Source organism: Cryptotermes secundus, unplaced genomic scaffold, assembly GCF_002891405.2.
Source record: "Cryptotermes secundus unplaced genomic scaffold, Csec_1.0 scaffold259, whole genome shotgun sequence".
NCBI classification, from domain to species: Eukaryota; Metazoa; Arthropoda; class Insecta; order Blattodea; family Kalotermitidae; genus Cryptotermes; species Cryptotermes secundus.
The window spans coordinates 528,368-555,705 of NW_019742445.1; the positions used below are offsets into that span (position 1 = coordinate 528,368).

The window sequence follows — 27,338 nt, forward strand, 5'->3', positions numbered from 1 at the left end:
GGAATGAAAATGACGTTACATACGAGGTTGATGCATTTGTGCATGTCGTACTAAGCAAGGTATAAAAACAGTTGCTTTATGAGGAATTAGTTCGTACCATTGAATATTTGACGCAATAGACAAGGTGTCGCAGAAACCGATGTTGCTATAACCAAGTTTTACTGTAATTATTTCGATTTTTTTTTCTGCAAATTGATTCGCATTCCAGGTTGGTTCATTCTGCATAGAAAAAAAGATGAAGATAATTCACGCCCCTTAACTATGTATATATATATTTTTTGAATAAACGTTATACATAAAATTTTTTGAGTATTTTTTTCAGCATGGAATGCATTATCGTATTTTACATTACTTTATATGGGAAAAATTGTTTTGCATTATGAGTAAGCTTTTGGAATGAACTATGCTCGTTAAGCGAGGTTCCACTGTATATAATTTCTCACAATACACGATTTTCCTACAAGGCTATTTTTTTAGCATGAATTGACCTTGTATAGTGAGGGATGAATGTACTTTTGTTAATGTAAAGTTCATGAAAGTGAGACAGCTTTCATGGTCCATATATGCTTTCATCCCCATGCTCTTTTCACCAAAATGTTATTAAAAAAGGAGAACATTTAGTTATTCTACATACGTTAAGAATTGAAAGAGAGCCAGTAATTCACAAGTGCATAAACTCCATGGGACAGAGTTTTCCTTGAGGAGCTGAGTTACTCAGTTGATCAAGAAAGTCATGTTGGTAAGAACCCTGAAAGTTTGTGACCATCATCATAAAAGTTGGCATTAGACCCTATCCTGAGCCAGCTCAAATCATATCACAACATACTGCTACACTCATTTTATTATAAAATTTTGTGTTTAACAACAATGCATCATTTCATAAACCCATGTATTGTTCAGGTTAATGGACTGGATGAGAGACATACTTTAACTAACATTTTGCACTTCTACTGGGAGTGTTGGGACTGTTTGAACTCATTTGTAGTAATAATTCATTTCTCAATATTTTGGTTATTTTCATACACATTTTAACTTACTATAAATGGAAAATATCTGTGTGTTCATTAGAGGCAATTATTAATTTAATGACTCTTTTCTTTATCATGGGGATGACTTCCAAAGCAATTTTCCTGCACCTAAATGCACAGTGACATGAGAATTCAGATTATTCAGAATCGTGATACTGAACCAGATGCAGTGGGACATGGTAAGACAAACAGTGACAGTGGCAGTGGAAGAAGCACAGATAATGGTGATTTCATTTGGAACCATGACAAAAACACCAAATGTTACAATTCCTCCAAAAACTTTTAATGGAATTGAAGCATGATTCTAAGCCAGTGACGTCTCATTTCAGAATTCTTCAGTGTTTGAGGCAGAAGAAATTTTGAAAATATTATCTTAAGTTCTGAGATCCTGTATTTAAGCATCCTTTGCATTAATATATCTAATACCGTTTATTGCACTACACAGTCCGTCAACAATACAACAAATTGTTCCTTCTTTCTTACACTCTCACATTTGACACAACATGTTTTGGCCCTAAATGGCCATCTTCAGCTGTCTTACTACGCTGAAACTGCTACACTGCACTAATATTGTTCATTTGTCACATATGGGACTGCATGCTTCATGGTTTAAAACATCATACTTGTAGTCATATGGTATGTGCTAAAATAATTGACCTAATTTAAATCAATAAAATCTATTAAAATTTTGTATTACAATTTTCTATTATAATTTTGTTTAAATTTTATAAAATTCTTTGTTGTGGGCCAAAATTTTATGTACAAGTGGATATAATTTTATGTTAATTAAGAATAGGTGTTTTTAGAAATTAAGGCTAAGAAATGGACAAATGAAATGCACAAAGAAGCAGGATTTGTTAAGAGGGTAATGAGGCCAGTTAGGCAATAGCAAGCTAACCAGAATGTTACAGTGTCAGCTTACTAATGCTTACCACAAGGAAGAGGTTAAAGAAAGTAGCGGAGGAAGGCGTTGGGGCACTAAGAAATCACTGAGTCAGAGAGGGCAGTAGGCTAGGGAACGCAACCCCCTTCGCAAGTCAGCCAATGAGGGCTAGCCACCCCAACCAAAATCATGTCATAATGGGCGGGTGTATATGCACCCGGAAGCCGGTGAGTAGCAAGAAGAGAATATAAAAAGGGAATCATCATTATCAGACACGCACAGAAATATATTTATTTATTGCTATCTTCAGCATCGTCTTCACGTTCATCTCTGTATGGTTACTACATGATCAGCAAAAACCTAAGAGAGAGAGCCGAAGGCTATCACCGAGATGATGCCGAGAGGGTGTTGGTTGGTGGTGTGCGCCAGTATCATCCTCACAAGTGGAACTACTCCGTATAGCCATGGACATTGAGCATGATTTATTAAAGTGTAAACCCCCAGGGAATTAGGAGGAATAATAGATGGACCAGGCTTAGGAAGGAAAGAGAGAAAGGGAGAGGTCTAGAAACCCAGAGTCGAGTGAAATGAATGTAACTACATCCGACCTAAGGAGTATGTATTTAAGCGTAATGTACCCGACAAACGTCAGCAGTGACTGTGTGTATATATGTATATAAGGTAGATGAATAGACTGGAATAGGAAGAAATGTAGCGTAACATCAAAGGACCTCTCATCCTTCTCAGCATGCACCTTCCCCTGTGGATCCTGCATCCCCTCTAGCTTCTCCAGAGAACAGCGGAGCCGAGCCAAAGCGGCAGATGTTTAAGTGGTTAACGAGTTACTTAGCCCCCCCCCCCTTTACAACAGAACAAATTGGTGGCAGCAGTGGGATTAGCCAACGAAGAGATGGCTGATGAAGTGAATTAGTATTTTATTTAACCACCCCTGTCATCACGGCATTACATTCTTATTAAACCTCACAAGGGGCAATGTCCACTTGTTTTAAGGTGGGAAACATTTTGCCACAAATACAACACTAGTAAAATATCAAAAACAATATTAACATGTGGGATCTTGCAGATTACAGATTGCAGACGTAACACAACAACGGGCTTACGATTAGAAAAACAAGCTGCTGCATTAAACATCTGAAGTAAAGGATATAGATCAGAACAAGTGGATGTCGCCCCTTGTGAGGTGTAATAAGAATTTTACAAAATTTAAATGAAATTTTAATAGATTTTATTGATTTAAATTAAGTCAACTATAGCGTGTGCTATTTTAGCACATATCAATCGACTATGACATTTTAAACCATGAAGCCTGCAGTCACATATATGATGCATGGACAATATTAGTGCAGTGTACCAGTTTCAGTACAGTAAGAGATCTGAAAGTGGCCATTTAGGGCTGAAACATGTTGTGTCGAATGTGAGAGTGTAAGAAAAAGGAACAATCTGTTGCACTGTTGACTGACTGTGTAGTACAACAAGCAGTATTAAGTTCTGAGGTTTTTATGATGGTGACTGTTCTGACTTTAGTCTTTTGTGATGGGACACTGAATAGTCTTGCAGGCAGATACCGGTGTTTTGGAGGAATATGCTGCATGTTTCTCCGAAATGTCAGTATCCACCTACAACACCACACAGTGTCACTATCCAGAAATGTTACTTTAACAAATGAATACACTGAACACATTTGTGAAAATTATTCTGAAAAGGATGCAGCATTTATGAATACAGCAGAAGTGTAGCAGTGGCGGGAGCGGTGGTGGTGGTAAAAGGAGGAGGCAGACAAAAAGTAGGAACGTGTAAACCAAATGATGCTGGTTTATGTACAAACAGCACCCAGAAAGTTATCTGTGAAAGTGCTTCATTAACCTTACAATATTTTATCACAACTGTTAAACATAATCTTCATCTTTCATTTTATTATGGGCCCAAGGTATTTGGTTTTGAACTTATATTAATTTGTGTAATTCTTAAGAAATTAAATACAACAGTACTACTACACTCAGAAATAAATTAAAATTAATTGACTAATTTTAAATAAACTGTAATTAATTTCTGAAAAATTGATGTATTCTACTTTTAGCCTTATAAGTTATCGTACACATCTACCCCATGCAACCGGTTATGTGATGATGTCAACATAACCAGTTAAAGTTAGTCTCTTGCCTTGATGTTTTAAAACCAAAATGTTGTACATAAAATGTTTTTTTATGTTTGTTTGTATTATTATTATTTTTTTCAATCCAATGAATACTGAACAAGTTTCTTAAAAATGTATGTTAATCAAGTAAAATGACAGAGCTTATAGTAGGTTTAGCTGATCCACAAGAACTAACTTTGCCTTTGATTTTATTAGTTCATTTTTATATGAAATTTCAACAAACACTATTTAAAAATGTAGTTTTATATTTCTCCGAGTAGCCTGTTGTTCTCTTATCAGTTGATACACTCACAGTTAGCTGTAGCGTGGTGGTGTGTGCATGAGCGTAAGCATGCCAGTAGTCCCATGCAAAGACTCCATTGCATCACTGGTCATTGTGCTTCCCTCTTCTGTTGGCTGGGGGGGATGGGTGTGATGGCCGGAAGTGGACCTCATGCTACGACTTCCAGCGGCATGATGCACCTGAACATGATTCAGTGGAAGGACAGACACCTGGGCAAGTTCTGTGTGGTCCAAAGTTCTGTCTTCTCCTGTTGCCATCTGGTGAGTTCTCATGTGTTGGTTGAGATTGCGACGTTGTGATATAAGGCGTCCACACACTGGACATAACACACTCTGACGACTTGGTGGGGTAGCTGGACATCCTGTCAGTGATAAGCCTGTGGACAGAAACACAAGTGTAGCTCACAGAGACAAGTACCATCAAGTAACCAGTTAAATGCCATTAAGGTTTACTGAATACACTTATCTAGTCATGACTGGAAACAGTGGAAGTGATAAACTTAAAGCTTAAGAGCACATGAAAGTTCTCACTTATGAGGAGTATCTATATATTTTATCATTACATGCAGGTATATAATATTTAGAAGAAAGTGTTACAAAATGGTGAACCCACTGAATTGATATTAAAAGGTAATAATGTGGGTGTATATATGAATGGAACATTTCATAAATGAAACACCTTCATATTTTATTCTTACATTATTCAACACTGTTTCAAACAGAGAAGCCATACAGTAGTGAATGAGATAGGAAAATGATGGCTGGTGACCCTTTAAATTATTTCCCATACATAACTTGGCTTTTCATTCTTTCTCTGTCAGGGGCTGACCCACTGCAGAATACCCAAACTGGTGTGCCGAAAACAATAACAGAAAAGCTCAAAACTATCCATGCCCCTTTTTGGGTGTTAACCTAAACAAAGAAAATGCCATGCTTTATTAAGATGATGGCCAGCAATATAGATAATTCAAATCACAAGAGCTTATGCATACTCAGTGCACAATAAACTTCTGTTTTATAAGACTTCTGTCACTTTAGTCATGTTATGTTCTTCATAAGTACAATGTCTCTTATTTAGAGAGATTAGTATAACTGTTACCTTTCCTAACACTAATATTTTCACTTTGCAAGATCAGTGATACATATCTCAATCATCTGTATAATTCTTCTCCATTATGTACGTCCTCTTGTTCTTATATTTCACTGAGAATTACTTTTCTCTTTTGCCTGTAAAATTCGCCTTACAACATTTACATGAAGAATTATTAACATCACATCACTGAATATATTAAATGATGGTGCAGACATATTTGCTGAACAAGAAAAAACAGTAGGATTCCTTTGAACATATACAGTTACTGAAAATTTGTTTGCTCACAGCCTCATCTCTCATTACACAAGTCACTGTGTAGATGTAAGTATCTAATGAACTAAAATGATATCAAATGACCACATATTCAATGTCCTATTCATAAATCTGTAATGATGTCATTGTCAACATTACCAGTGCCTTTTCTATTTCAAAGTTTAAAACTGGGAACAAAACAAGAACCCAAGTTGAGTAGATCTGATATTCAGTACTGATGTGCTGATTTTTAAAATTAAGTTGTGCCTGGCTATTCTCTATCTCACTTTAATACAAAATAATTTTCTGATAACATCCTATGTGATAAAAATTTGCTCTAAATCGATCACTTTTTCAAATTACCTATCACACTGAAAATGCATGAAACTGTTTGCCACTGCTTTAACTACTGAAGGAGGTTCAGCAGAATGTTTCAACATTAAATCTCTTCCTGTTCAATTTACACTAGTGGGTAATGTTTCCAGTATATTTATTTTCTAAGTGAAATTTCACCATATCAGAAGAACCAAGAGGTTAATATGAACATAAATTATATTTTATCGATATTTATATCTTTAAAAACAAAACTGTAATCAACTGAACACTTCTTTCATTCAGACAAATTACTCTGTACAGAAAACAAAATTTAATGAACTTCTAAAGAACCAGACTTTTAACTTGAAAGTATGTTATAATATAAACTTGGCCTCTTACACTGTAGAAAGAACAAAGAAGTAAAATAAGTGCTTATTAAAATATCTGGATCTAAACAGACAAACCTTCAGTTTAACAAAGAAAACTACAGATACATCTTACGAGATGTGTAGTTTTTAAATTTGCCTGAAGTTGGTAAGTCTTTGCATGCATAAAATTTAAATGCCTGAAGGTATGAGAAATTAATACAAATTTGGATTAATAAATATCATGGAAAAATTCACTTGGGACATGAGCAAAGATGGGGATAATATTAAAATTAAGCATAGAGAAAGAGGTTGTACAGATGAGCTAAGTCAGGGTAGGATCCACTGGCAAGCTTTTGTGGTGTCAGTAACAAACATTTAGATTCAATAACATGGAAATTTTTCAAACAGCTGAATATGTATTGACCACAATGTATCAAGAAGTCAAGATAAAGGCAGCATAATTTACCAGAAGAAGAGCAAGGATTAAAAACATGAGGAGAAAAGCATAAGAAAATAATAATATTGGCCTATTTTACGATTGATGTTTCAATTTTCAAGGTCTGGCTTCTTGCCATAGTAACAGATGTAAGAAATTACGAAGGCAAAGACTGTACAGTTTTTGTTTCGTAGTTCTTTTCTTTGTCATCTTCAGACAGCACGACAGGACCAAATCTTCAATTTAATCGATGTCTGATAATGTACCGAACAAGTATTTATCAAAGCTACATAACAATTGTCTAGTGGTATTTATTTCCCATACAGTGCACATTATAATATGCATAACATTACAATAAACTAGAGAATGAATTGTCAGCTTTACAGCGTAAGACTGACTCACTCTTCTACATGCAGCATACTGTGAATGCTTGACACTACTAACAGACTGGCTGCATTCAAATGTCTGCAAGACCCAGTGACAGTTTTAAATTTTTTTAGGTTATTTTATAACACTGTCTTGGCTATATGGCCTCAGGCAGTAGGATGACACATGAAATGGAAAGGATTTGGAAGCAAGCAGCTGTGTGACCTATTCATGGTACTGAATAAAACAACGAAAAACCTCAGTCAGGACATCTTGCATCCTGACCAAGATTAAAACTGATAACCTTCTGAATATGACTCAAGAGCACTGCCTCTATGCCAAGCCATTCAGTTTTACATTTATGACTGAAATGAATTGCAGGAGTCCATAAATTGAACATATAAAGTGGAAGCTGTGTCCCTCCAGCAATGTGCATGTTTCATGTCCTAAAGTACATCACTGATTTTGCTGTGTGGTATATGCAGGAAGTATACCCTGAAAGTTCTCAAGAAAATTTAATTTTATATATACCAGTCCATATAACTTCAAATTTACATGAAGTAAAAATCAAGCTATGCAAAAACAGCCCACTGTTGCAAAAACTGGTATATACAATAAAATATAACTCTGATTATGATTTATAACTTCCATTCAAAACATTTTTAGATATTACACGTAACAAAATACAAGGAAAAGTCATTTCTGACTGCATGCAGTGTGATCAGACTTGCAACACTAGATCCACAAATTGATCACAGTTAATAAGGTGTGAAAAATCATAAAAATGAAGGTGTAGGCCACTGAAATACACCATCTTCATTCTGAAACTCATTCTAAAACCACTCAAGAGTCTGCAAGAAATTTGCCTAATAAAAATTGACACCAACGTCCATAAAACTAGTTCACTAAACTGGCACTACTTCATCCCTTGGCAAGTAAAGAGCTTGATTTAAACAGTACTAAAACAAAAATAGTGGATCCCAAAAAGTAATAATGCAAATACTTCAATTTACGGGTCACTAAGTAACATGACATTATGAAGTACTTTTATGTTTTTATCTCATACCAAAACCAGTATTACAATGTTATATTTAAGCATCCTGTTGCACTCTACACTTCTATATGTATAATATAAATACCATCATAAATGCAACAATTTATTATAGTTCTTTGTTTTTCTTCTTACACACTACGTGTTTCAGCCGTAACTGGCCATCATCAGGTGTATTTCATTTACGTAGCTGTTATACTGCACGTAATTTAAAATTTAAAAACACCAGCTTTCTCAATTGTCATTGCTGCGTTTCAATCGGTCCTGATATACCTGAATCCCCTTGCTGATTTTGTCAGTTATGTTCAAAATCTCTGTTAATATACACTCGTCAATTTAAATTTAAAATTTATTTACTTATTTTTTTGTTATGCTTGTTCTTTGGTGTAGAGCTAAATATTTCACCAATCACATTGGACTTTAACTGAAATTTATTTCCACTATAATAGTTGTACCCTCACTACCCAAAACATCCTAAAATGCTAAAGTATTTAAACTATATGATTAGAAACAAATTTCCAGTACAACATGGTACAACTAATTCCCTGGTACAGTCTTTCCTAAGCTGTCAATAGCTGTTCAGTTGTTCAAATTATGGAATATGAGGGTTCATTACTGTCTCTACAAAAGCCAATTTAATCCTCTCCTGAATCAAATGCAATCCACTTTGCATACAACCTGTTTTCATAAGGTGAATTTAATATTACCTCTCACCTCTGTCTCCCAAGTGTCCTCTTTCAATATCTTGTATGCACTTGTTTAAAAAAATGTAGTTTTTAAATGGAAGCAACATAAACGAGAAATTCTTAGGGAAAAACATACAAAAAAAAACAATAATAATATTAAAAACCCTTCTGAATGCAGATTAGTAGCAATTTCAACTATGAACATTGATTCTTACTGTCATTATTGGAGTAAACAGAATAAGGATATCTTACTTCTGTAATGAGGTGGTTCAGAAGGAAGTACTATTCACATCCACAGGAATACAGAGTTCAAAATATAATTTTGCAGAAAGTATACTTTGGTTCAGTGTATGGCTATAGTGTATTAAACAGACATAATCCCATTTGTGGAAAGTGTGAAACTGGGATGATTACAACATGGGTAGACAAAAGTCAGGCATGAAGTACAGTAAACTTTTGACATGAAGTCAATCATGTCAGTTTCTGAGCCGCAGAGCACCTTGTAAAATGCAGGTACTGGCAGTTTTGGGTCCTGTTCTGAACAAACTTTGCAACCTCCCAGGTCAGCCTGTAAACCCAAATGTGTGTTCAAATGGATCAGATATATGTTGTGCTGCTTTGTCTCTTTGAAAGTTTCACACTGAACCCCATATCATGGCAAGAAAGCCACCAAATTTATTACATCAATCTGAAGTTACTAAGTCACAATCTGAACCAAAGCAGCATCATTTAGCATACTTAACCTAAAGCCAAGTAAATATACCCGTATTGTGAAATCATACACTGATTCTTGTGAATATGAAGGTATGACAATGAGAAATAAAACCACTCACGTTTCATTTTTACATATTTCCATTCTTTCTTTACTTATCATTGAGCTTTCTTAAAGGCACACACAATTGCCATTCTCAGAACAAATGGTTTAATCACATATTATAATAAAACTTAACTGCCTTATTCTGTGACCAGTCAAGTGCCAGGTCAGAGATGAGGATCCCCTCCACCCCAACTTAAAGATGAAGATGTGATGTGCTGCCTAATCAGGGCTATCACACTTGTCAGGTTAATCACATTTTCTTGTTTTGCATATGCGAACTTGTAATGAAAGTTGCATTTGGAAGCCATTCTTCTTTAATTTCACAACTGCATAAATGGCAGTTTTAAAATCCTTAAAAACAGCTCACTTACTGATGTTCTTTGGTAAGGTATCATCCTATATAGTTATACCTATGGCCTCTGATGATAACAGACCGTGGCAACATCTTTGGTAATGTATGGTAAGAAATTCAAATGGAAATTGCATGTTGGTATACTTGTTCCTATTTTACATATATATATATATATATATCTGTGTGTGTGTGTGTGTGTGTGAAGCTCAACTATTTCATGTACTAAAACTTTTAAACTTAGTGTGATACACATGTAAAAGATTTAAGGCACAACATTAAATATGTGCTTTACATGGATGGAATCTGATTGTGTTATGGAAATATTTAAAATATTCTGCCAGAACTGGCTGACTAGCAACAGACTACATGAAAAATAGCAATGTGCACTTAAGTGCCAACAGGACCAAAGAAAACAACATTAAAACAGGTACACTAAGTACAAAAACCCAAACATTACACAAAATTTTCCCATGAAAAACATTCTGAAAATCATAGTTCTGTGTGCAAATACCCTTCCCCCTAGCCATGTCAAAAACAGCTATATGCGGTAGACTTCATGGGACCTGACAGCTGTGGCAGGGTAGCACAGTTCCATTCGTTCTAACTTGATCATTCTTCATTTTATGTGGCTTAATCCTACAACCCTCCATGTGCATTCTCTTTTAATACCAACTTAATCATAATAACCATAACCTACCATTTAATCCCACTCTGGGATGTATATTAACTTTACAAGTGTGTGACGTCTGAAACCAAATCTCAAGGTCTAAATGTTCCCAAGCATAATTTCATTTCTATTTTCACATTCAGTACATAAGTGGTATACCATGTTAATGGTGGGATACTAATTTTCCAGCAGTTTATATCTGTAACATTCTTTTCTGCTTAAAAACATTAATTATACAACAGGTATTTAAACATTCAAACGTCTCACACTTGGGTCCATTCATAATTTTATCATGCAAAGTTTAACAAACCAACCTATTAAAACAAACCACCATAGCTTGAAGTAAAAATACCTGCAAACAACATTAATCACAGCAAATTCACAACTCTTTAAGGTACTGTAAATTAACTAGAAACATGTGTACAATACTTAACAAAATAAAACAAAACAAAAACAATCAACAAAGGGAACTTAAAATCAATTTCCCCATTACAAGAACAGTTATTGTGTATGAGATGGAGATGAAGAACAAGTTTTGTGTGGTTCAGTCACTGGCCACATATAAAATAAAATTAAGGTATCTCAGTATAATAGACAGTATAACTGAGTAAAAGACTGTTAGCTATTAAAATCTTTGGCAATATCATCTGTTTCAATATGTTAAGAGACAGCCTACAATATGAAGAACCCCAAAATATGAAAACATTTGCTACATAAGACAGAAAAAAGTGCTGAAGCATACCTTGTTCCCCAGAAATAATGTAATTCATCTACATAGTGTGATAATCATAGTCACTTCTGTATAGCTGGATCTCAACATTCCTTTAAAATTTGTACTTAACATTTTTTGAGAAACCCATTATTTCAACAATACACAGATGTTCTATGGCATCTTTCTGTTTCTAGTGTTGATCAAGGACTTAAAAAAAACTTGTCAAACACACAAACAAAAATTATAAAACACTCCTAGCAAAATCTCAAAATTCATAAAACAGGTTAAAGCCAGCTGATGTAGACAGAAGGCCTCAATAATCACACATTAGACATTTGTACACAAATGCAATTCAATTGTCTTATGCATCCCATTCATCTCAATGCAAAACTCAGCTGGTCCTTGGTAGAAAGAAAGTTGTAAACCAGCTGGCTTTAATTAAACATTCACATGTACAGCCTTCTTTTCATAACCATCCAGTAAAATGAACCGATGAAGAAAAATAAAGAAAACGTGTCTGGATCATGAGAGTTTAAGAACTATATGAGATGGACTGTCATCAAATTATATTATTTGATTCCATAGTGGTATACTGGCCTTGAATAGCTCTGGATAGAGCTTCGTAACTATTGGAGTCACTATAATAAATATGTATACAGATTATAGATAAAATGTAAATAGGTCAATGTGACAATTTGTGCTGTAATAAATATATATAGATATCTGCATCTGCAAGGACATGTAAGAGTTAATTAAATAACAGTAATAAATATATATAAGCTGACTTCTTTGCAGTTCGATCTTAGTTGTTGCTACATCTATATGCCATACTAGTTAAGAACCCTGTTTAGAATATAAGTTGAAGTGCATCCTTCAAGGCACACTTGGCTGATTTGAAAGACATGTTGATGGTAAAAAATATTTTACATTATTCAGCAGGAAAAAAATATATACATATTTAGTGTGTCTGTATTAATTTATCACATGAACACAAAAAAGAAGCATGCTCTCAATTATCTGAAAGCTAAACCCCAATGCCCTGACTTTCTGATTACAGTCTCTATGCATGACGACATAAATGTGTAATTCAGAAACAAAACTGTACATGAAATTTATGGGAGGTTGATACATACTGGTGGTTAGGACACATTTATGTCATCATGAACAGAGACGGTAATCAGAAAGTCAGGTACTAGCTAGCTTTCCACTGTAACTCTCCACGTGCATCAAATTATGATACTTCTGTAATTAAACTATAATTCCAAACAATGTTAAATGGATGTGATTTTTATCTACAGACAAGAATGAAACGCCCCATCAAGGGTGCTTATTATCATTATTGGAAATTACTTTAATTTTCCTGCTAGCCATTTCTTCACCCAATCTATCTATCCCTTTCCCTATAAATCCTCCTACTCCAATGCTGCCTGCTCTATCTATTCCTTCTGAAGCCTGCGTTCCCACACCATTACTGCCTATTCTGAATGGAACTTGGGTCTTTATTTCCACTCCATTTGTGCCAGAACCCAGGAGAGACCGGTTCCTCCCCTCCAGCCCACATCTACGTTCCCTAGGTCCTGCCAATGTAGCCTTATCTTTCCCTTCACCAGGGTGTCTGTATGAAACATGCTTGCGAAGTGCATCACGTGAACGAGAGATGTGGCTGCATACACCACAAGCATAGTTGACATTCTGATGCGTCTCCATGTGCACACGCAGATTGTACTGGTTGCTGAGTTGTTTCCCACAGACCAGGCAGGTTGCAAACAGCTTGCCAGTACTGGTGCTGGCAGTGTGAGGAGTGCTAGGACAGGAGGAGCTAAGCTTGAGAGTGGAAAAGTGCGGACCTGGACTCAGATGAATTCTATTTGCTGCTGCTGCTGTTGCTGCTGCATCTGGACCAAAATTTCCACCACTAGAATCTTCAGAAGAAGGAGAATGTTGAGCTGGAAAAATAATGTAAATAACAAAACTGAAGCAGGCAAATGCAAACTTCAGGGTGACGTTAGGAAGTGTTTTATCATTTACTCAGGATAAAAATCTACTGCCTTGAAACAGACAGTTTAATTTAATACTGTTTGAGAACATCTAAACAAAGGCCCATACAGACAGCATATCTCTGCTTATAAAATAAACACGTTGTATATCAAATGCTCAGTATGGCAGCCCCCCCCCCATGTATATAAGTCTTACATACTAAGCATACTGGTAATGCCATTAACTTTGGGTATGCTTTACATGACCAATTTTTAAGATATTCTGTGTGCGCTTGGTTCATAGTGATGATTAAAATCTGAATATCATACACCATTCTTCATACTTATGTATATTAATGGTGGTAGGAAAGTTAAGCATCCAACCATTTTTTTCACTGGTAAAGTTTTCTGTCCTGCTGCCTAGCACTTCAGTATTTGACTGACTGGTACTTCTATTTCACAGATTTATTGCAATTGAATGGAATCATAGGCAATTATTTTGTATGGATGTGGAACAAGTGCTCTTGCTCTGGGAAAAAAACATTACTGTCTGAAAACTAAATGCTCATGAAAATATTTTGGCCAAATCATATGAAGTAAGCAAGCAATTTAAGATGTTATGTAAACAGAAACTCTGTGATTTATACAGATCACCTGGTACTGTGAGGATGGTGAAAATCTAAGATCCTGCAAAAGGCTGGGCATGTGATTAGGATGAGGAAAGCAAATATCTGTTCCAGACTTCACGTGGAAACTGCTTTGAAAACACCCAGTTGAAAGACCAAAAAAAAAAGAGGGTGGGGGATAACATTATGAATCTTGGGAGACAATTGGTTGTGGATGATTAAACTGGCTGAGGTTCATGTCCAATGAAGGACTCTGCCATTAGCAGCATCAAACCTTCAGTTCTGCTAACACAGTGTACAGTCAGAATTGAACCAAAGAACATTTCTCAGAACTATGATTAATCCTTCTCATATTCATAAATGGCTGATGTATAGAATTGAGATTTTGTAATATTATGTGTCACATGGTTCCGTTCTGTGCTGCCATCAAAATGACTCAACACCTGTTATTCTGGCCTAGCCTGTGGTTATTTATTAATTCCTAGAAACAGTAAGTCTTGAGACCTAATACACAACGTACTTAGTCAGGTGAAGGCCATGGCAGCCATTTGTGGCAGGAAGAAATCAGATATGCTGTAAGGGTAGAAACTGGCTGGAAGTCTATATACAGAGCATAAGTGATTTGGGAGAAAGTTGGTTAGATTCAGATAATGCCACCAAAAACTGTTGGTTATTAAATTGTTGAGTGATTCATTGGTGAATAATGATTATGAGCAGGCAGACAGTACTAAGAGTATTATACAGAGAGATCAAAAAGTGACGCACATCAAACTAAAAGTTGTTATAAATTGTACTGCAGTTAATATAATTATAGCTCCTATTGCTAGATGGTACTGTAGGAGTACTAACGAGTAGAAATGCCATCTGTCGTGTATCGGTCATACGACGTCTGCAGTATAGCTTCGCTTATTGCGTGACAGACATGTCGTTTTCCCAAAAGCAATACGTTTTCAGTGTGGAAGTGGCGGGGTGGTAATGACACTATCCTCGGTGAGGCTGGCCGAGCCACAGCTGCGTCTTTGGTGGGGACATATCACAGATCAGCGATGTGTTGGGACACAGCTTTGGAACACCTCCTTGTGGTCCTGCCGGGCAACGACAGTCTTGGGGGGGTCTGGATCAGTATGACCTTCCGGAGCTGGTGGCTGAGTTCCCATATAGGGCAATGGCTATATTACCAGAGCCTCCCACGCAGCAGCATAATGACTCTTGGGTGTCACTACGGTGTACGCGGGACGAATGCTGGAGAGCACTCCGTTGGGTTAGCTTCGGCTATTTGAGTTGTCTCCCTAGAGCAGTGTTCTGCAACTGGTGTGCCGTCACAAGGTGAAAGGTGTGACGTGAACTTTTACTTGTTGTAAGAAATTAATTGTCAAATTTTATTCGTTTTATTTTATCCCAGTTACCATGTTTCATATGCTTGTATTTTATTCTCACACACTGCACTGATTAAAGAAGATGATGCTTGTTTATTCTTTATTACGTAGCACGTCCACAAAGTAAGTTTCCCACTCATCCCACAGCTAGCAAACTTTATATTGCGTGAAGCAACTGCACGTACGTGATAGAGCAATGATGTAGCATGGCGCATGCACAAACGGAATTTCCCGCGTTCCCACAGTAGCATTGTTGCAGCTGTTGAAGATGGAGGCTCTTATTCCAACTCCCGCCGACTGTGAAGTGCGGTCAGTGATAAAGTTTTTCAATGCACAAAGCATAGCGCCGATCGAAATTCATCGTCACCTGTGCCGGGTCTATGGGCCTAATGTCATGAGCAAGCAGATGGTGCGTCGCTGGTGCAGACAATTTTCAGCAGGTCTACAAAGTGTGCAAGATAAGAAGCGCAGTGTGCGGCCATCCATCATTACAGATGACCTGGTGGAGCTTGTGCGGGAATGCATTATGAAGAATCGTCACATCACAATTACAGAACTCAGCAGTCATGTCCTGCAGATTTCCCGCTCCTTGTTGCACGAAATTGTCACAGAGCATCTGTTGTTCAGGAAATTGTGCGCCAGGTGGGTGCTGAAGCAACTGACACCAGAACACAAAACAAAGCGCATGGAGTCAGCATTGACCTTTCTGCAGCGGTACCATGATGACGGTGACGAGTTTCTGGACCGGATCATCACAGGTGATGAAACGTGGATTGCACACACCACCCCAGAAACCAAGCAGCAATCAATGCATTGGCGTCACAGTGGATCTCCCTGTAAGACGAAATTCAAGCAGACGTCGGCGCGGAAAGTGACGTGCACGGTATTCTGGGACAGACGGGGCGTTCTCCACGTAGACTTCCTGACCAGAGGTGAGACGGTGAATGCTGAGCGTTACTGTGAAACACTGCAGAAATTGTGACGGGCCATTCAGAACAAATAGCGCGGGATATTGTCTTCCTGCACGATAACGCTAGGCCGCATACGGCTAGACGGACAGCAAGTCTCCTGTAGGAGTTCAGCTGGGAGGTGTTTAATCATCCTCCCTACAGCCCGGACCTCGCTCCCAGTCATTTCCATCTTTTCCTACACCTCAAGAAATTCCTGTCCAGTGAGTGTCAGCGTTTTGAGAATGACAGAGAGGTGGAGATGGTTGTCACACAGTGGTTCCAATCCCAGGCGGCAGACTTCTATGACACAGGTATTCAAAAGTTGGTCCCACAGTATGACAAATGTCTCAATTTCGGTGGCGATTATGTTGAAAAATAGCCGAACACTTGCTGTATCTGTTGCAATAAATATTTCCATGAAACTGTGTTTTGTTTCTGTAAACGGCCCCAGGGAAACTTACTTTGTGGACGAGCCTTGTACATGCCGTGATTTTTTATGTACATTAATGTTGTATTCTAAGAAAATAAATGTAAATTTTTACTCACAGTTGTTGTTATATCATAGATTTTATTGCTGATTTTTTATTTTTCTCGCATCTACGTGGCTTCTTTGATATACTTGCCGCATGTTCTGTGCATGTGTTTTTCCCTAAAACTGCAGGGATTATCAAGAGTTGCCCTGTCTTTTATAACGCTGTTTTGGTGTTTGCCCCTGATTGTTAGAAGTTAGAGCTTCTTCAACTTTATAACTTTCTGCCTATAACGATGCGCCCACTGATTTTCAGACTGCATTTAAAATTATAAATATTTAAAAAATACGTAGGTATATGTGTCACTTCTTCCGTTTGAAGAATAGAGGTCATGCATCTTACAATTGTTTCAGTTCTGTCACACCTGTGCTCTGAAGTTCTTAAAAAATTGTGGATGCTAGTTGGTCTTGCTATTTTCTATTACTATTAGACTACTTTACTTTTTCAAGATGGATAAATTCCCACGGATCAGTCACCTGTGTGCAGCTACGCAGGCGAAAGTATCACATTGAAGGTATGAGTAGAATTACTGTATTTACTTTAAAAGTAATAGAAGTGTATTTTCTACACTCTACAGTGAAGTAAAGTTCATTAATTGTTAATAAACGCACAAGTCGATTTCTGTTTAATGATAATAATATTGTGACATGTTGACCCCTACCTCCCCAGCGGCACGTAGCAGTAACGTAGCGCTCGTGTAATAGGCGAGTCATCACCCCGCTACTCTCCCCGCGGTGACGTCACGAGCGGAGCCAAAGTTAGCCGAGTCCCTGCATCCTGGTAGCTATGCAACGTGCAACGCGCGGTGACGCGGAACCGCTTCCTACTGTGACGTGGCATGCAACAGGCACCACTGCAGATATATAAGGGAACTGCACAGCAGCTACCAGTCAGTTGTAATGTGGGCAGTCGCCGAGTTGTAAAGTAACAGTCGCCAAGTAGAGTTGTACGTGGCCATCTGCGAAGATAGTTCCGAGCAAGCCTACGAGCGAGTGTGTTATCAACAGTTCTCAAGGCAGCATCTTGCGAGCAGAGTTGGAATCTAGCCAGCGGCGTGTTACGAGTGAAAGTGTGTAATTCAGGGAGACTTGTATAGCTCCCGCGTTATTAAGACGTGAAGACTCTTCAAGATAGTGTGAAGAGATTTTGTTGTAGGGTTTGTAAACTGTGGAAACCCGTAACCTTGTGATAATTAATTGTAGCCGTTACTTGTAGATTGTTGAATAAACCAATTAACCATCTCTACGGCGTCATCAGTAACGTAAACACGTTACAATATTATAATAAGTTTATCACGTTATGTATTTATATTGTCTGATATCATGCGTTTTTGAGAGGAATAACATTTTGGTGTGGCATGTTGAGTCATGGATACTTCATGGTGTGCCGCGAGTAGAAAAAGGTTGCGGAACACTGCCATAGAGTACTGATAAGGTGCCGCAAGCCTTAGGGCTCAACACTCTAAAACGGTTTGACCAACCCATGTGGAGAGGTGGGAATGGGGGAGCTCATAAGATACCCCCAGGGGCGACTCTCTCATGTAAGGTGACCTGGTTGCAACCTCATGACTAACTAGCGTCGCACTCCTATTAATCATCTGGGATACCTCTCTCCCCCCAAACAGGCACTCTTGGTCCTGGAGGCTTGTGATGGTTTCATTCAGCAGGACCAGACCACCTAAGCCAAAGTGTGAGGCATCGTGCTGAGGGCTGCATGGCACTGGGGTGGTAATTAGCCAGTGTCTTGAACGATCCCCTCGGGGCACCAGGCAGCACCCCATTGTATTTATGCCTTACACCCGTAGTGGGCGCTGCGGGTGGCCACCTTTTAAATCCTCAGAACTTGTGGGACCAAAATGAAAGAAACCAAAAATAAAACCAGTCGTAAGGACCTTAAACTGAAGAGGGGCTCCCCTCCAAGGGGATTCCTATGAGAAATGCTTCAGCAGGGGGTTGGAAGCTCTTGTGAACCACTTAGGGACCCAGGTGCAGCCAGTGAACCTGCTGTTAAATTTTCAGCCAAACGGAGGGACAAACCAGTGGTTCAGAACCTTCCTGAGGCAAAACCAAAATCTCCTCTCTTGGGAGTCAGTAGTACTGACATAACACTACAGGGGGCTGGTACCTCTAGCACACCTGCAGCAGGAGAAGGATTGGGACACCTAGTCTCTGGAGTAGGTGGACCCTGTCTAGCGAAAAAAATCCTTGTCTGGATGTGCCAGACAGAAGTTGAAAAAGGCAAGAGCTTGGGCAAGTATAGCAGGAACTGGGGGCAGTCAGCAACCAGGAAATGCAGGCTCGTCCAAGCAGGGAGAATCCCCTGCCAGTACCGTTAAGAGATCAAGGTCGGAGGACAGTACCCCTACAGAAACGGCCATAACTCCGAAAAGGCCCTGGGACTCTAAGGGACCACGGACTTACAAGGAGGCTCTGATGAACATAAAGGTAGCTATCTTCAAGGAAACTTATCTTGAGGACAAGCTTACTGAAGATGACATGAATTCCATTCTGGAAGCACTGGGGGAGGTGTTACGTAGGACTCCAAAGGGAGAACTACCACACCTGAAATCCTACAGACTAGTGGGAGGTGCACTTATCTATGTATGTGCCGACCAACAGTCTGGTCAATGGCTCACCAAAGCCATTGACAAACACAGGCTGGAATCAGGGGCCAGGCTGAAGGCTACTGATGACAGGAACCTGCCCAAACCTGTTAAAGTGCCTCTCCGTATTAGGGAGAGCTGCTCAAATGGATTGCAGACCTTAATCCAGGACCTCATACTGAGAACTGGAGGGTGCTCGATAAGCAATCAGAGTCAAAAGGCCAAAGGCTCATCTTATTCATTGACCGGGACTATTATACAGAGGACCGGTTACAAAATATTTACAGGACTCTTACAAGGGACTGTTAAGGTGCTGGATGATCCTGAAGTTCAGCACTGGGTAGAACCTGTGACAGATACCGTATCTTCTAACTTGGTCTCTGAGGAGGAAGGGGATGAGATATCCAACCCCCCGGATGACCAAAGCAAAGCAGATCAGGGGACCCCTTCATACGGAACCCAGTTTGAGAACAGAGAGGGACATAAGATGGAAATTGACCCCTCCCCAATTGGAAGAGATCATGAAATTTCTTCAGCTCAACCTACACCACAGCAAAGCTGCCACGGCAGCTCTGTGCCAACAGCTAGCTGAGGGTAAGGCAAATATAGCACTTATTCAGGAACCTTGGATATACAGGGGTCAAATAAGGGGCTTAACTAACACAGGGGGAACAGTTTATTCTGCTGTACCCAGTAATAATGCAAGATCTTGTGTTTACATCAGGAATCATGTTAATGCCTTGCCTTTGCTGGAGCTCTGGTCTAGGGATGCAACAGCAGTAAGGATAACATACCCGTATTGAGGAGGCAGCAACGAGCTGATTATTGCTTCAGTCTACCTTCCATATGCCTCGGATGAACCTCCACCAACTAAGGAGATGAGGAACATCATGCACTTCTGCTTTAGCAGGAAGAAGCAACTCATCATTGGGTGTGATGCCAACGCGCACCACATCTTGTGGGGGAGCACCGGCACTAACCCAAGGTGAGAGAGCCTTATGGAATTTCTGGTGAGTTTGAACCTGAATATTCTAAGCCATGGTAACGAACCTACCTTTGTAGTTTGCAATACGAATGAGGTTACTGATTTGACACTAGGGACAAATAACACAGGAAACCTGGTAAGTAATTGGCATGTATCTGATGAGCCGTCCCTATTGGATCACAGATATATATGAAGAAAGCAGTCTTCTGGGATTTGGCACTGTGTATATGTAGTGTTAANTTTAAGCTGGGAGGTGGGGGGGGGGTTGTTATATTAGTCAGTCATGGCCTGTGTAAGCCTTCTGGATCTGGTGTCATACCCCAGGGGTTTTTTTAAGAGAACAGACGAGAGGCTTCCATGACTTCCTGCGACAAAACCCCCCTCTCTGTTCATATTTTTGGGATGGAGTTGAATCTCAATGGCTTCCCTAATGATGCGATCCATATAGCGGATCTTGGTGGCGAGGATGGAGGTATTCTGAAGCCGAATACGGTGTCCCAGATCGATGCTGTGTTCAGCTACAGCCGACTTGTCCAGATGTTCGAGACGGATGTGCCGCTGATGCTCCTTCAACCTCATGTCCACGGAGNTGAGTTTGAACCTGAATATTCTAAGCCATGGTAACGAACCTACCTTTGTAGTTTGCAATACGAATGAGGTTACTGATTTGACACTAGGGACAAATAACACAGGAAACCTGGTAAGTAATTGGCATGTATCTGATGAGCCGTCCCTATTGGATCACAGATATATATGAAGAAAGCAGTCTTCTGGGATTTGGCACTGTGTATATGTAGTGTTAACCGACATTTTGGAGGAACGTATTGCCTCCATCTTCAGGGTAGAAGGAAAAATATAAGAAATCCGCAAGCGAAGGGACCCTGAGAACCAGTAAAAGAAGACGGGTGTTGGAAATATACACAGCTATGTGAGAGCAGTGAAGGAAGGGGGGAAGGACAAGTCTACAAGTGAAAACAGTAGTGTCTGAGGGGGTGGGAGCTGGGACAAGCAGGGTTTTGTGTTGGGGGAGAGAAAGGCAAGGGTAAAGGCTGGGCACAAACCCTTAAGCTGGGAGGTGGGGGGGGGGTTGTTATATTAGTCAGTCATGGCCTGTGTAAGCCTTCTGGATCTGGTGTCATACCCCAGGGGTTTTTTTAAGAGAACAGACGAGAGGCTTCCATGACTTCCTGCGACAAAACCCCCCTCTCTGTTCATATTTTTGGGATGGAGTTGAATCTCAATGGCTTCCCTAATGATGCGATCCATATAGCGGATCTTGGTGGCGAGGATGGAGGTATTCTGAAGCCGAATACGGTGTCCCAGATCGATGCTGTGTTCAGCTACAGCCGACTTGTCCAGATGTTCGAGACGGATGTGCCGCTGATGCTCCTTCAACCTCATGTCCACGGAGTGGCCTGTCTGCCCAATATAGACCTTGCCGCATTCGCATGGGATACTGTATACACCCGGTGTCCTTAGGCCCATGCTATCTTTGACCGGCCAGAGGAAATTGGATAATTTATTTGGAGGCGGACCCACAGATATATATGCTTTCAAATAACCAACATTACAGTAGATTAAGCTACTTATAGGAATCCTAAGAGAACCAATTGGGAGTCTTACAAATATGACCTAAAGGTAAATCTAGAGACCATCTTGCGAAATATACGGACAATAAAGGATGTTGATAGATCTGTTGACCAGTTGCAATGGGCCATTATCTCATCCTTTAATCAGAATTGTCTAGAAAAGACCACTCGCAGACCTAGGAGAGTGCCTTGGTGGAATAACCAGCTGAGTGCGCTGAGAAACAAAACAAAAAGGCTGTTTAATAAAGCTAAAAGAACAGAGCAGTGGGACACCTATGAGGAGGCCCTTACCTGTTACAACAAAGAAATAAGAAAAGCCAAGTGATCCTCATGGAGGAGGCACTGCCAGGAGATCAATGATGTACCAGGCAGTACCAGACTCATGAGGATCATGGCAAAACAAGCGACCAACAAGGGTAGCACAATTAAGTTGCCTAACAGGCAGCATACTCAAACAGGAAGGGAGACACTGAATGAATTATTCAGGGTTCACTTTCCGATTCAAAACTGATTGATAATTTGGATGATGGACAGGGTCAGCAAAACCTGGGCACTCGCCAAAGCAAGACGAACAGGGCAGACTGGAACCTGGGCAAAGTCATAATTACCCAATCAAAAATCAGATGGGCACTGCATAATTTTAGACCATTTAAGTCAGTGGGAACAGATGGAATTGTACAGGCATTTTTGCAGCATGGGGCAGAACTTTTAGTTCCACACCTATGTCGCATATATAGAGCCTGCATGACATATGGTTTCATCCCCATGGCCTGGAGGCAAGTTAATGTAACATTTATCCCAAGGCCCGTGAAACTTGATTATACTGAGGCTAAGGCTTATCGTCTTATCAGCCTGTCGTCTTTCTTGTTGAAAACAATGGAGAAAATAGTGGATAGGCATATCAGGGATGGGGCATTGAGGACATGTCCTCTACACCAAAACCAGTATGCCTACCAAACAGGTAAATCTACCAAAAGTGCACTACACAATGTGGTAACACGCATAGAAAGTGCGATTGAACACAAGGATATGGCCTTAGGAGCATTCCTTGACATAGAGGGAGCTTTCGATAGAACCTCATTTGACATAATCAAACAGGCTGCTGGAAAGCATGGCATAGAGCCTGCAATATGCAGGTGGATCAGTGCTATGCTGAAAAGCAGAACCATAGCTGCTACATTATCAGGAGAAACCCTGGGGGCGTCCGCATCTAGGGGTTGTCCGCAGAGGGATGTACTCTCGCCTGTGGGGCCTGATTATCGACGATCCCCTGTGGGGACTTAATGATGATGGGTGTTATACAGTAGGATATGCTGATGACATTGCAATCCTCATAAACGGAAAATTCCTTTCGACCCTTTCAGAGCGTCTTCAAACAGCTCTGTACATGGTCCAACGATGATGTGAAAGAACAGGTCTTTCCATCAATCCCAGTAAGACGGTAATTATATCGTTTACTAGGAAGAGAAATATAAAGGGCCTTAAGGAACCGACTCTCTTCAATAAGACAATCCAGCTCTCCAGCGATGTCAAGTACCTTGGTCTAGAATTAGACAAGGGACTGACAAGGAAAAAGCAGCTGGACAAGGTTACTAACAAAGACTAAAAGGCTTTTTGGACATGCAGAAGCATGTTTGGTATAACTTGGGGACTGCATCCGCACGTTGTGCATTGGATATATTCTGTGGTTATAAGACCCATAGTTAAATATGGCGCCACAGTATGGTGGCCCTGAGTTAAACTCAGGACAAGCAAAGCAGAACTTAGCAAATTGCAAAGGTTGGCTTGCTTAGGTATCACAAGAGCAATTCGAACATCTCCAACAGCTGCACTGGAGATACTCCTTGGACTCCCCTCACTGCATCTACAGTTGGAGGCAGAGGCCAGGGCAGGAATCTACTATCTCCAGTGCCGTGAACAATGGAAACCTAAATCTAATACTTTCAGATGTGCATACATAACTCAGGACATGAAAAAAGAACCCATATTACAAATGGGGTCTGACAAAATGATACTGGGACATGTATATAAAAAACCCTTCACAGTCAGATTTCCTGACAGGAGTGAATGAGAAGACTGGTTTGGCCATAGAAAAGGGGCACTGATCTGGTATACAGATGGTTCCAAGATAAATAAGGGCACTGGAGCTGGTGTGTACTGCTATGGTACGAGGCAGAAACTTAGTTTCAGCCTTGGGCAGTACATGACCGTTATCCAGGCAGAAGTATATGCCATTATGGCATGTATTATGGAGAATTTAGATAGGAGCATCTACATTCTGACAGCCAAGCTGCACTTGAAGCGCTTGACAAACACCAGATCAGCTCAAAATTGGTCTAGGATTGCCACCAAACTCTCATGGACCTGGCCGGCCAAACATAACAGGGTACAACTGATATGGGTGCCAGGGCATGAGGGTATTGCTAGAAATGAAACAACAGACCAATTAGCTAAGACTGGAGCTGAACATCCGTTCATAAGACCTGAACCAGCCTGTGGCATCTCTATAGGAGTTGCCAGAAAGGCAATCAGGGACAGCACAAACATGAATCACAAGAAATACTGGGGATCCTTAACTGGACTCATATGAGGACCTTCTACTAAAAGAGCGAAGGAACTGTTGAAGTTAAACAGGAACCAGCTACGATGGGTGGTACTGCTTACAGGTCACTGTCACCTCAAAGGACACCTGTTCAAACTGGGACTAACTGACAGTCCCACTTGTGAGAGGTGTCAAGAAGAAAATGAAACAGCCACACACATCCTGTGTGAATGTGAGGCCTTAGCTTATTTAAGACTACGTCACTTGGGTCAATATTTTACGGAACCAAGTGACTATTTCAACGCCCCCACGTACAAAATCCTGCGCTTCATTTGAAGCACAGGATTACTGAGGCAATAACCAATTAAGGGGAAGCACAACAGACCACTATAGGTCGTGGTGCAAGGGCCGAAAAAGGCCTACCCCTCATATGATGGGGTACCCAAAAGAAACTGAACTAATTTTTTTGTGGACAGAGCTTTCGTAGTACCGCGTTTTGCCGCTATGAGTGCATAGAGCTAACATCCCTGAGTCGATAAGCCGACTAGCGTTGCATCAGAAGGTAAGGACTAGTTTTGGCAAAGTTTATAGTGACAACTGTTTTGTGTGATCATTGTTTTTGCAATGGCTGATTTTCGTGAACAGCGTGCGGCGGTGAAATTGTGCTTTTTGCTCGGGAAAAGTGGAACAGAAACTCTTGAAATGTTAAAAACAGAGTACAAGGATGATGCTATGGGGAAAACTCAAGTGTTTGAGTGGTTTTCCCGTTTCTTAAATGGTGAAATGTCAACTGATGACAAACCTCGTTCTGGTCGTCCTTCCACGGCCCGAACACATGAAAATGTTGAAAAAATTCGTGAAATCATCAAGGAAGATCGATGACGGACCATTGAAGAAATTGTGAACCTGTCGGGAGTGACTTGGAGCTCAGTTCAGCGAATTTTGACAGAATATTTGGGAATGAAAAGGGTGGCTGCGAAATTCGTGCCACGACTGCTGACTGCTGAACAAAAACAAGGTCGCGTGGAAGCATGCTGTGCTTTGAAAGAAGAGTCCCGAAATGATCAAAATTTTTTTAAAAAATTATCACCGGTGACGAAACCAGGTGCTATGCTTACGATCCTGAATCAAAGCAACAGTCAAGCCAGTGGAAGACTTCAAGTTCGCCTCGCCCCAAGAAAGCTCGTCAGGTGAAATCAAACATGAAAACAATGCTGATTTGTTTCTTCGATGTGAGAGGAGTCGTCCATTCAGAGTTTGTTCCGCAGGGTCAGACAGTTAACCAGGCTTTCTACTTGGAAGTTTTGCAAAGATTGCGCAACAGTTTGGGGCAGAAGCAGCCAGATTTGTGGCAGTCGGGTGACTGGTTTTTCCATCATGACAATGCCCCTGCTCACACAGCCCTGTCTGTATGACAATTCTTGACCAAAAATGGTATGACCCCTGTTCCTCATCCTCCATACTCACCCAACCTTGTCCCGTGTGACTTTTTTTTTGTTTCCTCGAATGAAAAGAGACATGAAAGGAAAGCGTTTTGCCGATGTTGCTGAGGTGAAGGAAAAAACGACGGAGGCGCTGTCAAGCATCTCAAAAGATGAATTTAGACAATGTTTTGAAAAATGGAATAAAAGACTAGACAAGTGTATTAGTGTAAGTGGAGAGTACTTTGAAGGGGATTGAAGGTTTGTGCTTAAAATTTGAATAAATAAGTTTAAAAAAAAATAAGTTCAGTTTCTTTTGGGTACCCCCTCATACATTCATTCATTCATTGTGGAACATTTTGCCAGTCGTTCTTATGCATGTGTTGCAGACAAGTTTCGGCAGGAATATCCGGATTCTGCAGTTCCTAACAATTCGATGATAACCAGAATAATCAACCGATTTCGGGGATGTGGATCAGTTTCAGATAGGAAGGGATCCGGGAGATCGGCCATTTTGACTGAGGCTGAACTGGCTGATATGGAGAAAATGTTGCAGCGTTCCCCTTCAAAAAGCAGAAAGACTATCAGTGCAATCAGGGATTTCATATGGAAGTGCTAAGAAAGTAATGAAGAAGTTACACCTTCATGCATATTGTGTTCGCTGTATGCAGGAACTGATGGACCTGTATAAAGAAAAATGCTTAGTGCACTGTAGATGGTTTCAGACATTTGTTAGCAACCATGGAATTGAAGAGTTTGATCGGGTTTTCCTCACTGACAAAGTGTGGTTTCACCTTAGTGGCTGCGTGAACAGTCAAAACAATAGGATTTGCTCATCTGAAAATCCACATGTTACATGAAAAGTCATTGCACTGTCAGAAAATTGGAGTGTGGTATGCTGTATTACGTCACAGAATAGTGCGTACAATTTTCTTTGAAACAACAGTGAACAGTCCCCTGTACCAAGACACGATTACACAGTTTATTGCGCTTCTTGAAGTTGATGAACGTGAGTGTTGGTTGCAGCAAGATGGTGCCACATGTCACACATCTAATGAAACCATGCAGTTCTTGCGCAAGTTTTTTTTTGGTGACCATCTCATTTTGAAAGGATTGTGGCCCCCGCATTCGCCCGATTTGTCACCCGCAGATTTTTTTCCTTTGGGGGTATCTCAAAGGAATTGTCTATAAAAGCAATCCGCCTACACTGGATGACCTCAAGAGGAACTTTACAATGGCGATTAACAACATCAGTTT

The 27,338-nt window shown here is 40.0% G+C and overlaps 1 protein-coding gene across 7 annotated transcripts in view; it reads right to left on the reverse strand.

The window, feature by feature from the left end:
- LOC111873153 (protein bric-a-brac 2) overlaps positions 1-27,338 on the reverse strand; it is a 65,202-nt gene that overhangs the window by 19,438 nt on the left and 18,426 nt on the right. For 4 of the 7 annotated variants that reach the window (XM_023867622.2, XM_023867619.2, XM_023867621.2 and 1 more), the window contains exon 5: positions 11,616-13,430. In XM_023867622.2, coding sequence (XP_023723390.1) covers positions 12,802-13,430 — 629 coding nt within the window. In that variant the 3' untranslated portion in view covers positions 11,616-12,801. Of the gene's footprint in view, positions 1-3,726; positions 4,747-11,615; positions 13,431-27,338 lie in introns of those variants that run through there. The other 3 variants (XM_033754987.1, XM_033754986.1, XM_033754988.1) reach the window with 3 other exon arrangements.